Source organism: Oncorhynchus mykiss, unplaced genomic scaffold (assembly GCF_013265735.2).
Source record: "Oncorhynchus mykiss isolate Arlee unplaced genomic scaffold, USDA_OmykA_1.1 un_scaffold_313, whole genome shotgun sequence".
NCBI lineage: Eukaryota > Metazoa > Chordata > Actinopteri > Salmoniformes > Salmonidae > Oncorhynchus > Oncorhynchus mykiss.
Window position 1 is genome coordinate 87,537 of NW_023493762.1, and position 12,464 is coordinate 100,000.

The 12,464-nt window shown below is 48.6% G+C and overlaps 1 protein-coding gene across 4 annotated transcripts in view; it reads left to right on the forward strand.

Annotated features, from left to right (window-relative positions):
• Positions 1 to 12,464, forward strand: part of tsc2 (TSC complex subunit 2) — a 78,122-nt gene that overhangs the window by 10,776 nt on the left and 54,882 nt on the right. For all 4 annotated transcript variants that reach the window (XM_036973769.1, XM_036973770.1, XM_036973771.1 and 1 more), the window contains 10 exons: positions 406 to 487; positions 587 to 742; positions 4,352 to 4,471; positions 4,698 to 4,820; positions 5,999 to 6,105; positions 7,397 to 7,565; positions 7,872 to 7,994; positions 10,241 to 10,375; positions 11,656 to 11,845; positions 12,175 to 12,268. In XM_036973769.1, the coding sequence (XP_036829664.1) occupies positions 406 to 487; positions 587 to 742; positions 4,352 to 4,471; positions 4,698 to 4,820; positions 5,999 to 6,105; positions 7,397 to 7,565; positions 7,872 to 7,994; positions 10,241 to 10,375; positions 11,656 to 11,845; positions 12,175 to 12,268 (1,299 nt within the window). The remainder of the gene's footprint in view (positions 1 to 405; positions 488 to 586; positions 743 to 4,351; positions 4,472 to 4,697; positions 4,821 to 5,998; positions 6,106 to 7,396; positions 7,566 to 7,871; positions 7,995 to 10,240; positions 10,376 to 11,655; positions 11,846 to 12,174; positions 12,269 to 12,464) is intronic.

Consider the following 12,464-nt stretch of genomic DNA (forward strand, 5'->3'; position numbering starts at 1 on the left):
CGTTGAGTGATTGTCATTCCTGTCTTATGTTGAACATTATTTAGGGAAAGAAAGTTTGTGTTAAACTGCTTCTCTGGGTCTCTCTCTCTGGGTCTCTCTCTCTCCTCTCTCTGGGTCTCTCTCTCTCCTCTCTCTGGGTCTCTCTCTCTCCTCTCTCTGGGTCTCTCTCTCTCCTCTCTCTGGGTCTCTCTCTCTCCTCTCTCTGGGTCTCTCTCTCTCCTCTCTCTGGGTCTCTCTCTCTCCTCTCTCTGGGTCTCTCTCTTTTTCTGTGTCTCTCTCTCTCTCCTCTCTCTGGGTCTCTCTCTCTCCTCTCTCTGGGTCTCTCTCTCTCCTCTCTCTGGGTCTCTCTCTCTCCTCTCTCTGGGTCTCTCTCTCTTTCTGTGTCTCTCTCTCTTTCCCTCCCAGGAATGAGAGTCGTAGTGTGATCAGGATCAAAGTGCTTCACATCCTCTCCTTTGTCCTCAGCACCAACCGCCAGCTCTACGAGGTACTCACCCACTCACTCACTATCAAACTACTCTCCTTCACTCCCTCTCCCGTTCTCTCCATCTCTCCCTGCGTGTTCATTCAGTCTTCTCCTTCCCAGGAGGAGCTGATCGAGGTGGTGGTGGTTCCTCAGCTCAGTGGGATAGCAGAGGACAGAGACCTGGCTGTGAGGAGACAGGCTACCCAGCTACTGGTGGACCTGGCTGAGAGCTGTAGTACACACCACTTCACCAGCCTCCTGGACATCATTCAGAGGGTAGGAGACACACACCACTTCACCAGCCTCCTGGACATTTCAGAGGGTAGGAGACACACACCACTTCACCAGCCTCCTGGAGGGTAGGAAACACACACCACTTCACCAGCCTCCTGGAGGGTAGGAAACACACACCACTTCACCAGCCTCCGTGGACATCATTCAGAGGGTAGGAGACACACACCACTTCACCAGCCTCCTGGAGGGTAGGAGACATACACACACACCACTTCACCAGCCTCCTGGAGGGTAGGAGACACACACACACCACTTCACCAGCCTCCTGGAGGGTAGGATACACACACACACCACTTCACCAGCCTCCTGGAGGGTAGGAGACACACACACACACACACCACTTCACCAGCCTCCTGGAGGGTAGGAGACACACACACCACTTCACCAGCCTCCTGGAGGGTAGGAGACACACACACACACACCACTTCACCAGCCTCCTGGAGGGTAGGAGACACGCACACCGCTTCACCAGCCTCCTGGAGGGTAGGAGACACGCACACCGCTTCACCAGCCTCCTGGAGGTTAGGAGACACGCACACCGCTTCACCAGCCTCCTGGAGGTTAGGAGACACGCACACCGCTTCACCAGCCTCCTGGAGGGTAGGAGACACGCACACCGCTTCACCAGCCTCCTGGAGGGTAGGAGACACGCACACCGCTTCACCAGCCTCCTGGAGGGTAGGAGACACGCACACCGCTTCACCAGCCTCCTGGAGGGTAGGGGACACGCACACCGCTTCACCAGCCTCCTGGAGGGTAGGGGACACGCACACCGCTTCACCAGCCTCCTGGAGGGTAGGGGACACGCACACCGCTTCACCAGCCTCCTGGAGGGTAGGAGACACGCACACCGCTTCACCAGCCTCCAGGAGGGTAGGGGACACGCACACCGCTTCACCAGCCTCCTGGAGGGTAGGAGACACGCACACCGCTTCACCAGCCTCCTGGAGGGTAGGGGACACGCACACCGGAGCAGGAGAAATGTAACCGTTGGAGGCTGAGGGATGAAGCAGGAGAAATGTAACCGTTGGAGACTGAGGAACGAGACTGAGGGACGAGGCTGAGGGACGGAGCAGGAGAAATGTAACCGTTGGAGGCTGAGGGACGAGGCTGAGGGACGGGGAGGAGAAATGTAACCTCTCAGATTCATAGACAGAGCTGTGGATGCAAGGATCAACCATCCATAAAGACAAATAACTCAGAATATCAGAGCGAGCATGTGGAAGTTATATTCTTCAGGATTCAGCGGGTTCGTATCAATCATTTGAGTCCTCTGAAGGATGTAGCAACTACAGATTGTCCCTTTTAAAGGTGTGAAAGGTGTTTGTTTGTGAGAGGTTGTTCTCTCTCTTGCTCGGATCCCTGTTTCTACAACAGCATTGTTTGCTGTTTGGGGTTTTAGGCTTCTGTAGAATGGAAAAAGGTCTTCATAAATATGGCAAATCCAATGTTATTGGTCACATACACATGGTTAGCAGATGTTATTGGTCACATACACATGGTTAGCAGATGTTATTGGTCACATACACATGGTTAGCAGATGTTAATGGTCACATACACATGGTTAGCAGATGTTATTGGTCACATACACATGGTTAGCAGATGTTATTGGTCACATACACATGGTTAGCAGATGTTATTGGTCACATACACATGGTTAGCAGATGTTATTGATCACATACACATGGTTAGCAGATGTTATTGGTCACATACACATGGTTAGCAGATGTTATTGGTCACATACACATGGTTAGCAGATGTTATTGGTCACATACACATGGTTAGCAGATGTTATTGGTCACATACACATGGTTAGCAGATGTAGTGGGACATGTACACATGGTTAGCAGATGTTATTGGTCACATACACATGGTTAGCAGATGTTATTGGTCACATACACATGGTTAGCAGATGTTATTGGTCACATACACATGGTTAGCAGATGTTATTGGTCACATACACATGGTTAGCAGATGTTATTTGTCACATACACATGGTTAGCAGATGTTATTGGTCACATTCACATGGTTAGCAGATGTTATTGGTCACATACACATGGTTAGCAGATGTTATTGGTCACATACACATGGTTAGCAGATGTTATTGGTCACATACACATGGTTAGCAGATGTTATTGGTCACATACACATGGTTAGCAGATGTTATTGGTCACATACACATGGTTAGCAGATGTTATTGGTCACATACACATGGTTAGCAGATGTTATTGGTCACATACACATGGTTAGCAGATGTTATTGGTCACATACACATGGTTAGCAGATGTTATTGGTCACATACACATGGTTAGCAGATGTTATTGGTCACATACACATGGTTAGCAGATGTTAATGGTCACATACACATGGTTAGCAGATGTTATTGGTCACATACACATGGTTAGCAGATGTTAATGCGATTGTAGCGAAATGCTTGTGCTTCTAGTTCCAACCGTGCAGTAATATCTAACAAGTAATCTAACAATTCCACAACAACTACTACTTATACACACAAGTGTAAAGGAATGAATATGTACATATAAATATATGAATGAGTGATGACCGAACGGCACAGGCAAGATGCAGTAGATGGTATAGAGTACAGTATATACATATGAGATGAGTAATGTAGGGTATGTAAATATTATATGAAGTGACATTGTTTAAAGTGGCTAGTGAAACATTTATTACATCCAATTATTAATTATTAAAGTGGCTAGAGATTTGAGTCAGTGTGTTGGCAGCAGCCACTCAATGTTAGCGATGGCTGTTTAACAGTCTGATGGCCTTGAGATAGAAGCTGTTTTTCAGTCTCTCGGTCCTAGCTTTGATGCACCTGTACTGACCTCGCCTTCTGGATGATAGCGGGGTGAACAGGCAGTGGCTCGGGTGGTTGTTGTCCTTGATGATCTTTATGGCTTCCTGTGACATCGGGTGGTGTAGGTGTCCTGGAGGGCAGGTAGTTTGCCCCCGGTGATGCGTTGTGCAGACCTCACTACCGTCTGGAGAGCCTTACGGTTGTGGGCGGAGCAGTTGCCGTACCAGGCGGTGATACAGCCCGACAGGATGCTCTCGATTGTGCATCTGTAGAAGTTTGTGTGTTTTCGTTGACAAGCCAAAATTTTTTCAGCCTCCTGAGGTTGCGCCTTCTTCACCACGCTGTCTGTGTGGGTGGACCATTTCAGTTTGTCCGTGATTTGTACACCGAGGAACTTAAAACTTTCCACCTTCTCCACCGTAGTCCCATCGATGTGGATATGGGCGTGCTCTCTCTGCTGTTTCCTGAAGTCCACGATCATCTCCTTTGTTTTGTTGACGTTGAGTAAGAGATATTTTCCTGACACCACACTCCGAGAGTCCTCTCCTCCTCCCTGTAGACCATCTGGTCGTTGTTGGTAATCAAGCCTACTACTGTAGTGTTGTCTACAAACTTGGTGATTGAGTCGTGGGTGAACAGGGAGTACAGGAGAGGGCTGAGGACGCACCCTTGTGGGAACCCTGTGACGAGGATTAGCGAAGTGGAGGTGTTCTTTCCTACCTTCACCACCTGGTGGTGATTTGATTAGAGTGTGTGTGTCTCTCTTTGTGCAGGTGGCGAGTCGTTCGCTGGTGTGCCCAGGGCCCCTGGAGGTGTCGGAGAGAGACCCCACGGCAGAATCCCCCATGGAGGATGTCAGGACGGCTATACGAGGCCTACTGGAGATACTGCAGGTACACACACACACACTGAGACACATACACACACACACACTGAGAGACACACACACACACTGAGAGAGACACACACACACACACACACACACTGAGAGACACACACACACTGAGAGAGACACACACACACTCTGAGAGACACACAGGGTCAATGCAGCGTTACATATGTGATTGATGGAAAGGGGAATTGATAGTGTATCTGTGCTCTGTTGCTCTCCACTCTCAGAGTAAGCTGTACAGCCTGCCAGCCAGCCACGCTAGTCGAGTGTACGAGCTGCTGATCGGACACCTGCAGCTGCACTACAAGAGCAAGTACAGCTCCGCTGTGGCCTGCAGCATACGACTACAGGTAGCATACACAGGGGTCACACAGAGGTCAACTAGGGTTCAAATGTTACAGCTCCATTGTGGCCTGCGGCAGGTAGGGCGCCAGTCACCTGCGGCAGGTAGGGCGCCAGTCACCTGCGGCAGGTAGGGCGCCAGTCACCTGCGGCAGGTAGGGCGCCAGTCACCTGCGGCAGGTAGGGCGCCAGTCACCTGCGGCAGGTAGGGCGCCAGTCACCTGCGGCAGGTAGGGCGCCAGTCACCTGCGGCAGGTAGGGCGCCAGTCACCTGCGGCAGGTAGGGCGCCAGTCACCTGCGGCAGGTAGGGCGCCAGTCACCTGCGGCAGGTAGGGCGCCAGTCACCTGCGGCAGGTAGGGCGCCAGTCACCTGCGGCAGGTAGGGCGCCAGTCACCTGCGGCAGGTAGGGCGCCAGTCACCTGCGGCAGGTAGGGCGCCAGTCACCTGCGGCAGGTAGGGCGCCAGTCACCTGCGGCAGGTAGGGCGCCAGTCACCTGCGGCAGGTAGGGCGCCAGTCACCTGCGGCAGGTAGGGCGCCAGTCACCTGCGACAGGTAGGGCGCCAGTCACCTGCGGCAGGTAGGGCGCCAGTCACCTGCGGCAGGTAGGGCGCCAGTCACCTGCGGCAGGTAGGGCGCCAGTCACCTGCGGCAGGTAGGGCGCCAGTCACCTGCGGGTTTGGAAATGCTCCTTTTTTTGTTTATCAAGAAGGTTCCAAAGGCCTTTTCATTGGTGCCAATCAGAAACCGTCAACAAAGGAAGGGATGAGGACGTTGTCCAAAGTGACACAGCAGACTTACTCTCTGTCTCTCTCTGTCTCGGTGTCTCTCTCTGTCTCTCTCTATGTCTCTGTCTCTCATGTCTCTGTCTCTCTCTCTGTCTCTCTCTCTCTCTCTCTCTCTGTCTCTCTCTCTGTCTCTCTCTCTGTCTCTCTCTCTGTCTCTCTCTGTCTCTCTCTCTGTCTCTCTCTGTCTCTCTCTCTGTCTCTCTCTCTCTCTCTCTCTCTCTCTCTGTCTCTCTCTCTCTGTCTCTCTCTCTCTCGGTCTCTCTCTCGGTCTCTCTCTCGGTCTCTCTCTCGGTCTCTCTCTCGGTCTCTCTCTCGGTCTCTGTGTCTCTCTCTCTCTCTCGGTCTCTGTCTCTCTCTCTCTCTCTATGTCTCTATCGCTATCTCTCTCTCTCTTTCAGGTGTTTGACTTCCTCCTGATGATGAGAACTGACTCCCTCCATCGTCTGGGGTTCCTCAGTAAAGACGGGGTTCTGAGGTTCAGTCCGTACTGCCACTGTGACATGGGGTGGGTTCACCTTCACACTCTGTCCACTCTAAACTCAGATCTCCCCGGCAAACAGTCAGTTCACCTTCACACTCTGTCCACTCTAAACTCAGATCTCCCCGGCAAACAGTCAATTCACCTTCACACTCTGTCCACTCTAAACTCAGATCTCCCCGGCAAACAGTCAATTCACCTTCACACTCTGTCCACTCTAAACTCAGATCTCCCCGGCAAACAGTCAATTCACCTTCAAGACAATATTACAAGGACAGATGACTAGACAGATACCATAAAGTACCTATTGAATGTATAGTGGCAAATCCCAAACCAGTTGTTGATGCTCCTTACTAGTGTTTTATTTCACATTTCTTTAACTAGACAAGTCAGCCGAGAACAAATTATTATTTACAATTACGGCCTACACCGGCCAAACCCGGACGACATTGGGCCAATTGTGTGCCGCCCTGTGTCTACCACTGTCTGTCAATGTGTAATGTCTGTCAATGTGTAATGTCTACCACTGTCTGTCAATGTGTACTGTCTGTCAATGTGTAATGTCTGTCAATGTGTAATGTCTACCACTGTCTGTCAATGTGTAATGTCTGTCAATGTGTAATGTCTACCACTGTCTGTCAATGTGTAATGTCTGTCAATGTGTAATGTCTGTCAATGTGTAATGTCTACCACTGTCTGTTAATGTGTAATGTCTACCACTGTCTGTCAATGTGTAATGTCTGTCAATGTGTAATGTCTGTCAATGTGTAATGTCTACCACTGTCTGTCAATGTGTAATGTCTACCACTGTCTGTCAATGTGTAATGTCTACCACTGTCTGTCAATGTGTAATGTCTACCACTGTCTGTCAATATGTAATGTCTGTCAATGTAATGTCTGTCAATGTGTAATGTCTACCACTGTCTGTCAATGTGTAATGTCTACCACTGTCTGTCAATGTGTAATGTCTGTCAATGTGTAATGTCTGTCAATGTGTAATGTCTACCACTGTCTGTCAATGTGTAATGTCTACCACTGTCTGTCAATGTGTAATGTCTGTCAATGTAATGTCTGTCAATGTGTAATGTCTACCACTGTCTGTCAATGTGTAATGTCTACCACTGTCTGTCAATGTGTAATGTCTGTCAATGGAACGTTTTGTCTGTAATACCCCACATTCTAACCTGCTCTCTCTCCTCTCTCTCTCCTCTCTCTCTCCTCTCTCTCGCTCTCTCTCTCTCGCTCTCTCTCTCTCGCTCTCTCTCTCTCTCTCTCTCTCTCTCTCTCGCTCTCTCTCTCGTTCTCTGTGTGTTTCCAGGGAGCCAGAGAAACGAGGGAGTGAGAAGAAGCCTGCAGGCTCAGTGTCTCCCCCTGCTGGCAGTCCTGCCCCCTCCTCCTCCACCACCACTACTCCCTCCTCCTCCATCCGTACAGCCTGCCTGCCCTACTCACCTGCCTTTAATGTGCTGCTACAGTGCCTGAAGATGGTACCTACACACACACACACCTACCTATCTACAGTGAAATGCTTACCGACAAGCCCTTAACCAACAATGCAGTTGAAAAAAATGAATATGAAGAAATAAAAGTAACAAGTAGTCAACGAGCAGCAGTACAATAACAATAGCAAGACTATGTACCGGTACCCCCTGTACAGAGTGGGCAGCGGCTCTGTTCTCTCTGTCTCTCTCTCTCTCTCTCTCTCTCTCTCTCTCTGTCTCTCTCTCCCTAACTCTCTGTTGTTCCATCTCTCTGTGTGTGTTGTTCCCTCTCTCTCTCTCTCTGTGTTCCAGGAGACAGACTGGAAGGTGTTGAAGCTGGTACTAGACAAGATGCCCTGGACCCTGCAGTATAAAGTCCTGCTGCTGTCCTCTCCCTGCAGCATAGACCAGCTCTGTTCTACACTCTGTTCTATGGTACACACTGTTACAGGTCTTGGTTTTTACTTTGATGTTTTTGAGGTTGGATGATAGGCTTATTGGTGCCACCTCCTTAAGTCAGTAGGGGTTTCACCTGTGTTGGTTTCTGTCTCGTTAGAGGGAAGGGGTTTCACCTGTGTTGGTTTCTGTCTCGTTAGAAGGAAGGGGTTTCACCTGTGTTGGTTTCTGTCTCGTTAGAGGGAAGGGGTTTCACCTGTGTTGGTTTCTGTCTCGTTAGAGGGAAGGGGTTTCACCTGTGTTGGTTTCTGTCTCGTTAGAGGGAAGGGGTTTCACCTGTGTTGGTTTCTGTCTCGTTAGAGGGAAGGGGTTTCACCTGTGTTGGTTTCTGTCTCGTTAGAGGGAAGGGGTTTCGCCTGTGTTGGTTTCTGTCTCGTTAGAGGGAAGGGGTTTCACCTGTGTTGGTTTCTGTCTCGTTAGAGGGAAGGGGTTTCACCTGTATTGGTTTCTGTCTCGTTAGAGGGAAGGGGTTTCGCCTGTGTTGGTTTCTGTCTCGTTAGAGGGAAGGGGTTTCACCTGTGTTGGTTTCTGTCTCGTTAGAGGGAAGGGGTTTCACCTGTGTTGGTTTCTGTCTCGTTAGAGGGAAGGGGTTTCACCTGTGTTGGTTTCTGTCTCGTTAGAGGGAAGGGGTTTCGCCTGTATTGGTTTCCGTCTCGTTAGAGGGAAGGGGTTTCGCCTGTATTGGTTTCCGTCTCGTTAGAGGGAAGGGGTTTCACCTGTGTTGGTTTCTGTCTCGTTAGAGGGAAGGGGTTTCACCTGTGTTGGTTGCCGTCTCGTTAGTTCCCCCTCCTGTTCTGTTTTCCTTGTCGGTGTTAGTTCCCCCTCCTGTTCTGTGTTCCTTGTCGGTGTTAGTTCCCCCTCCTGTTCTGTTTTCCTTGTCGGTGTTAGTTCCCCCTCCTGTTCTGTGTTCCTTGTCGGTGTTAGTTCCCCCTCCTGTTCTGTTTTCCTTGTCGGTGTTAGTTCCCCCTCCTGTTCTGTTTAGCTTGTCGGTGTTAGTTCCCCCTCCTGTTCTGTGTTCCTTGTCGGTGTTAGTTCCCCCTCCTGTTCTGTGTTCCTTGTCGGTGTTAGTTCCCCCTCCTGTTCTGTTTAGCTTGTCGGTGTTAGTTCCCCCTCCTGTTCTGTGTTCCTTGTCGGTGTTAGTTCCCCCTCCTGTTCTGTTCAGCTTGTCGGTGTTAGTTCCCCCTCCTGTTCTGTTTAGCTTGTCGGTGTTAGTTCCCCCTCCTGTTCTGTGTTCCTTGTCGGTGTTAGTTCCCCCTCCTGTTCTGTGTTCCTTGTCGGTGTTAGTTCCCCCTCCTGTTCTGTTTAGCTTGTCGGTGTTAGTTCCCCCTCCTGTTCTGTGTTCCTTGTCGGTGTTAGTTCCCCCTCCTGTTCTGTTTTCCTTGTCGGTGTTAGTTCCCCCTCCTGTTCTGTTTAGCTTGTCGGTGTTAGTTCCCCCTCCTGTTCTGTTTTCCTTGTCGGTGTTAGTTCCCCCTCCTGTTCTGTTTAGCTTGTCGGTGTTAGTTCCCCCTCCTGTTCTGTTTAGCTTGTCGGTGTTAGTTCCCCCTCCTGTTGTGTGTTCCTTGTCGGTGTTAGTTCCCCCTCCTGTTCTGTTTAGTTTGTCGGTGTTAGTTCCCCCTCCTGTTCTGTGTTCCTTGTCGGTGTTAGTTCCCCCTCCTGTTCTGTTTAGTTTGTCGGTGTTAGTTCCCCCTCCTGTTCTGTGTTCCTTGTCGGTGTTAGTTCCCCCTCCTGTTCTATTTTCCTTGTCGGTGTTAGTTCCCCCTCCTGTTCTGTGTTCCTTGTCGGTGTTAGTTCCCCCTCCTGTTCTGTGTTCCTTGTCGGTGTTAGTTCCCCTCCTGTTTCAGAGACATTATTTGGGTTTTCTTGCTGGGTAATGTAACAACACACAAATTGTCACTTTGATCTCTCTCCGCTCCCTCACTGACACTGTGGATTTGTGCTCATGTGTTTGTTTTTCTGTCTCTCTCTCTGCCACTCTGTCTTTCTCTGTCTGTCTCTCTCTCGCTCTCTGTCTGTCTCTCTCTCTGTCTGCCTCTCTGTCTCTCTGTCTGCCTCTCTCTCGCTCTCTGTCTGCCTCTCTCTCGCTCTCTGTCTGTCTCTCTCTCTGTCGCTGTCTCTCTCGCTCTCTGTCTGTCTCTCTGTCTGTCTGTCTGTCTGTCTCTCTGTCTCTGTCTGTCTCTCTGTCTGTCTCGCTCTCTCTCTATCTGTCTGTCTGTCTCTCTGTCTAGGTGACAGACCGTCTTATCTCAGAGCGTCTGAAGAAGACTCCAGATGGTTTCAGTCGTACTGATGTCCAGCTGGCTGTAGTACCTGTTCTCACTGCTATCACATCATACCACAACTACCTAGAACAGGCCAGACAGGTACACACACAAAAACACACACACACACACTCTGAAATAGGCATCGGAAACATTGTTTTGAATAAGGTCGAAGAGCGTATTTTCATTAGAAGCATTAGTCCTAGTTACATTTTTAACAAAAGCCAAGTTTAAGTTCACGAACAGAAGGCAACACATGAACACATGAACACATCAACACCTGCCAGTTGCAGGTAACTTGGTTAAAAGGGGAAGAATGACATCTCTCTCCTGCTGTTAACTGCATGTCTCAACTCCCAATAATGAGGGAATAAATGAGTCGTTAGCACGTTGATGAGTTTTCTGTGTTAGAGTCGTTAGCACGTTGATGAGTTTTCTGTGTTAGAGACGTTAGCACGTTGATGAGTTTTCTGTGATAGTCGTTAGCACGTTGATGAGTTTTCTGTGATAGTCGTTAGCACGTTGATGAGTTTTCTTGGTCTATTCAATGTAGCTTTTTTTTAGGCAGGTAAAAATCACTAGATACTATAGCTGGTAAAAAGTGTCTGCTGAATTTAAATCACTAGATACTATGGCTGGTAAAGAGTGTCTGCTGAATTTAAATCACTAGATACTATGGCTGGTAAAGAGTGTCTGCTGAATTTAAATCACTAGATACTATGGCTGGTAAAAAGTGTCTGAATTTAAATCACTAGATACTATGGCTGGTAAAAAGTGTCTGAATTTAAATCACTAGATACTATGGCTGGTAAAAAGTGTCTGAATTTAAATCACTAGATACTATGGCTGGTAAAAAGTGTCTGCTGAATTTAAATCACTAGATACTATGGCTGGTAAAAAGTGTCTGCTGAATTTAAATCACTAGATACTATGGCTGGTAAAAAGTGTCTGCTGAATTTAAATCACTAGATACTATGGCTGGTAAAAAGTGTCTGCTGAATTTAAATCACTAGATACTATGGCTGGTAAAAAGTGTCTGCTGAATTTAAATCACTAGATACTATGGCTGGTAAAAAGTGTCTGAATTTAAATCACTAGATACTATGGCTGGTAAAAAGTGTCTGCTGAATTTAAATCACTAGATACTATGGCTGGTAAAAAGTGTCTGCTGAATTTAAATCACTAGGTGTTTGAGTGAGAGACAATTCCATTAATGGCATCTGCGACTGTAGGCCTAAGTAGAAAATAAAACATTTGGGCAAGTGACCATAATCCTCGGGCAGGTAAAAACAGCTTGTGCCTTTTTGAGAGTTTCATCTCATAATCTGATCATAAATAACATCATCGTTGTTCTCTTCTCTCTCTTCATCTTCATCTCTCAGAGGGAGTTGGTTCAGTGTCTGGAAGCAGGGCTGATATACCGCTGTGCCAAGCAGTGTGTGGTTGCCCTGACAATGTGCACCGTGGAGATGCCTGACATCATGATTAAACTCCTCCCCGCCCTCATCGTCAAGCTGACTCACATCTCGGCAACCGTCGCCATGGCGTCACCCATGCTGGAATTCTTGTCCAGTGAGAACACACCTTAGTTAAACACGCCCTGATAGATGGAAGCCAATCAGAGAACAGGATCTGTATATACAGGAAGTTAGATCAGCCAATGAATGTGTGAAGGATTCTTTGTATTTCACTTCCTAGTTCATGTTATATAATGTTTACATATGGGAAACACACCTAATATTCCTCACACAGTCATGTTATATACTTTAGTGTCTTTACTGGGAAGATGACTTGTTCAGTTGTAGAATTAGTGACCCTATTACATCCTTACCTGTTGATGATGGTGCCACATGGCAAGGTTAGATTATGTCATGCTAACTGTGTGTGTGTGTGTGTTGTAGCTCTGGTGCGGCTGCCACATCTCTATGCTTACTTTGTAGCAGAGCAGTATGTCAGTGTGTTCGCCATCTCCCTGCCCTACACCAACCCCTCCAAGTGAGTACCCGATACACACACGTGTAACAAATGCGTACGCACGCTCACACACACGCTCTCTCACTCTGTTATCCCTCTCTACCTCTCTCTCTCTCTCTCTCGCTCTCCCTCCTCTCTACCTCTATCATTTTCTAACTCCTCTCTGTTTCTCTCTCCCTCCTCTCTCTCCATCCTCTCTCTCTCTCTCTCTCTCTCT